General features: G+C 37.6%; 1 protein-coding gene across 1 annotated transcript in view; it reads right to left on the bottom strand.

Moving 5' to 3' along the window:
- Positions 1-2,482, bottom strand: part of LOC109850724 — a 3,728-nt gene that overhangs the window by 999 nt on the left and 247 nt on the right. Inside the window, 1 exon segment of the mRNA XM_020420794.1 lies at positions 2,426-2,482. This exon segment is cut by the window's right edge and continues 11 nt beyond it. Within this exon segment, the coding sequence (XP_020276383.1) occupies positions 2,426-2,482 (57 nt within the window).

Raw genomic sequence — 2,482 nt, 5'->3', positions numbered from 1 at the left:
ACAACCTACACACACACACATTCTTAAACATATTGAATCTACACCTTATATTTGTTGAATATCAAATTTAACATTTTGCGCTCTCTCTCTCTCTCCCAATGTTACCTGGGTACTTCTTATTTGAAGCCGAACCCATACCCAACCTCCTTGGAACCTCGTTGCATATAAGCATACATCTATTCAGGCACATAATCAATTATACAAATACATGTTTTAATTTAAAATAGTTGTCATGCATTTTTAGGACATACATCCTACAATTCACATACACTTCTTGAAAGTAGTTGGACATAGGTCATATTCTGAATTATGATTTTGAAAGGCCATTTGGATGTCTAGTTCAAAGACAAGTGATTTTCCAATTTATAATCCGCATTATAAAAGAAACATAAAAGGTTATAGGAACTTTAATTCTCATCCTTATTCCCATATAAATTATTAATTCTAATATATAATATATGTGTATATAAATAATTATATAGTCGTGTCCCCTACCCTACCTTACAAATTTGTTGTGTCCCGTACTCGTAATAGTATTCATACCCGTACCTGTACCTATGCAACATAGCTCTCCCCTTTATTCTCTTCACTCTCGCCTCCCCCCTTAATCCCTCGTCCACCTTCCCCATCGATTTTTTCCTCAAACTGTTGATCCAATCCGAACCCAAATTTGTAAACATATAGGGTTACAGTCATATGCTGATCGACCAGAATTACTAGATTATTACCCAGGCATCATAATACCAGACTATCGTGTATGACTGAGTTTCTTTCCAATCTCTTTTTGGTGGCAATAGATTGGAGTTTATTGTCACTCGACAAGGATCACAAGGCTTCTTCAATTGAGATTGTTACCTAAGAGGTTGATTGAGACATTGATGTTGGTGTCTTAATAATTCAGAGAAATCAATGAGTTGATTGTTACCTAAGAGGTTGATTGAGACATTGATGTTGGTGTCTTAATAATTCAGAGAAATCAATGAGTTCCAGTCTGAGAGATCTTGCCAATAAGGCATTGATGTTGGTGTCTTAATAATTCAGAGAAATCAATGAGTTCCAGTCTGAGAGATCTTGCCAATAAGGTTGCTGATCTAGACGAGACTGGAAAAATCACAGGAAGGTGAAGAGGTGGATGGATGAGTTAGTGGGAGGTAAGAGAAAAAGAGAGAGAAGAGGAAAAGAAAGACAAAATAGTACTAATATTTTTAAACATTAAGCGATAAAAAGAGGATAAAGAAAAGCTTTGAAGAAGGTAGAGATCACATGTTTCTAAATGCATAGGGGGTGTCAGCCATTTTTCTCTTCTAGAAAATAGTGTGATCAATCCTAAATTTACAAATAAAAGCGCAATGCTAGCTAGGTACCAGCTGTTGCGGTTGTTTTAGAGCCACAGTGTCAAGTATGCCAAGGCCTATATGGCTATATCTGAATGGCCAAACTTATTTGTATCCAAAAAATGGTTTAGTGCATATAACGCATGTAGATTAAGCCTATTTTGCATGGCATTACGACATAACATGATCGCTAAATGTGATATTATATGCTTTTCCTAAGTCAACATAAGAAGGATTGAAATCAGAGGTAGAAAAATGGAAGAAACATAAAGAACGATAGACAATCAAACACAGGCTACTTCAATGAACCATGTGACTAGTTCCATCTTAAGTAACTGCTAGAAAGATAGACAATCAAACACAGGCTACTTCAATGAACCATGTGACTAGTTCCATCTTAAGTAACTGCTAGAAAGTAAGGCAAATGTTAATGCTATACTTCAATGAACCATGTGACTAGTTCCATCTTAAGTAACTGCTAGAAAGTAAGGCAAATGTTAATGCTACAACTGAACTATGCGTATGTCAACAACTAATAAGTCCTTAACACTTAATAATGGTTACAACAAGACTTCGGTACATCCAACTATGACAGAAAAGAGCAAGGCCGTCCTTATAAAATGCTAGGGGGTCAAAAAGAGGGACACTAAAACTATAACCACCCACTCCTAGCAACTCACGACCGATATGTGGCTAAAGGGCCATATACCCATCCACAAGGGCTGGCTTTCTATTAGCCGAGTCCCCGTCGAACGTTGAGATACTAATGTCGCAACCTCGGCTTTATGCTACCATTCTTCCTGATTGGACACTCCATTAAATGGCACAATTGCAATTGGAAGGCAAGTATAAGAGGTACTCTCCGGAAGGGTATAATCCAAATATGTAACAAGTTATTTCAAGTTACCCATATCGCCTGTGTGTCAATAAGAACCAAATAGGATTGTGCACGATATTTGTAAGTTTATATACTAGTCAAGTGATTCAGTAACATCAAATAGTCATTAGAGGAGGTCTGCTTTCTGCTGAGCATTTTATCAAGCACATGGGGGGGCAACAAACAATTCAGTTTAATAGGGAGAAGAATAGACCGTAGTGGAGTCTGCAGAGGACCCAGAAAGCGAGGCCGCCGCCGACGGTGAAGATAC

This window comes from Asparagus officinalis, chromosome 7 (genome assembly GCF_001876935.1).
Source record: "Asparagus officinalis chromosome 7, Aspof.V1, whole genome shotgun sequence".
NCBI classification, from domain to species: domain Eukaryota; kingdom Viridiplantae; phylum Streptophyta; class Magnoliopsida; order Asparagales; family Asparagaceae; genus Asparagus; species Asparagus officinalis.
This window is presented reverse-complemented; position numbering and strand designations above follow the sequence as displayed.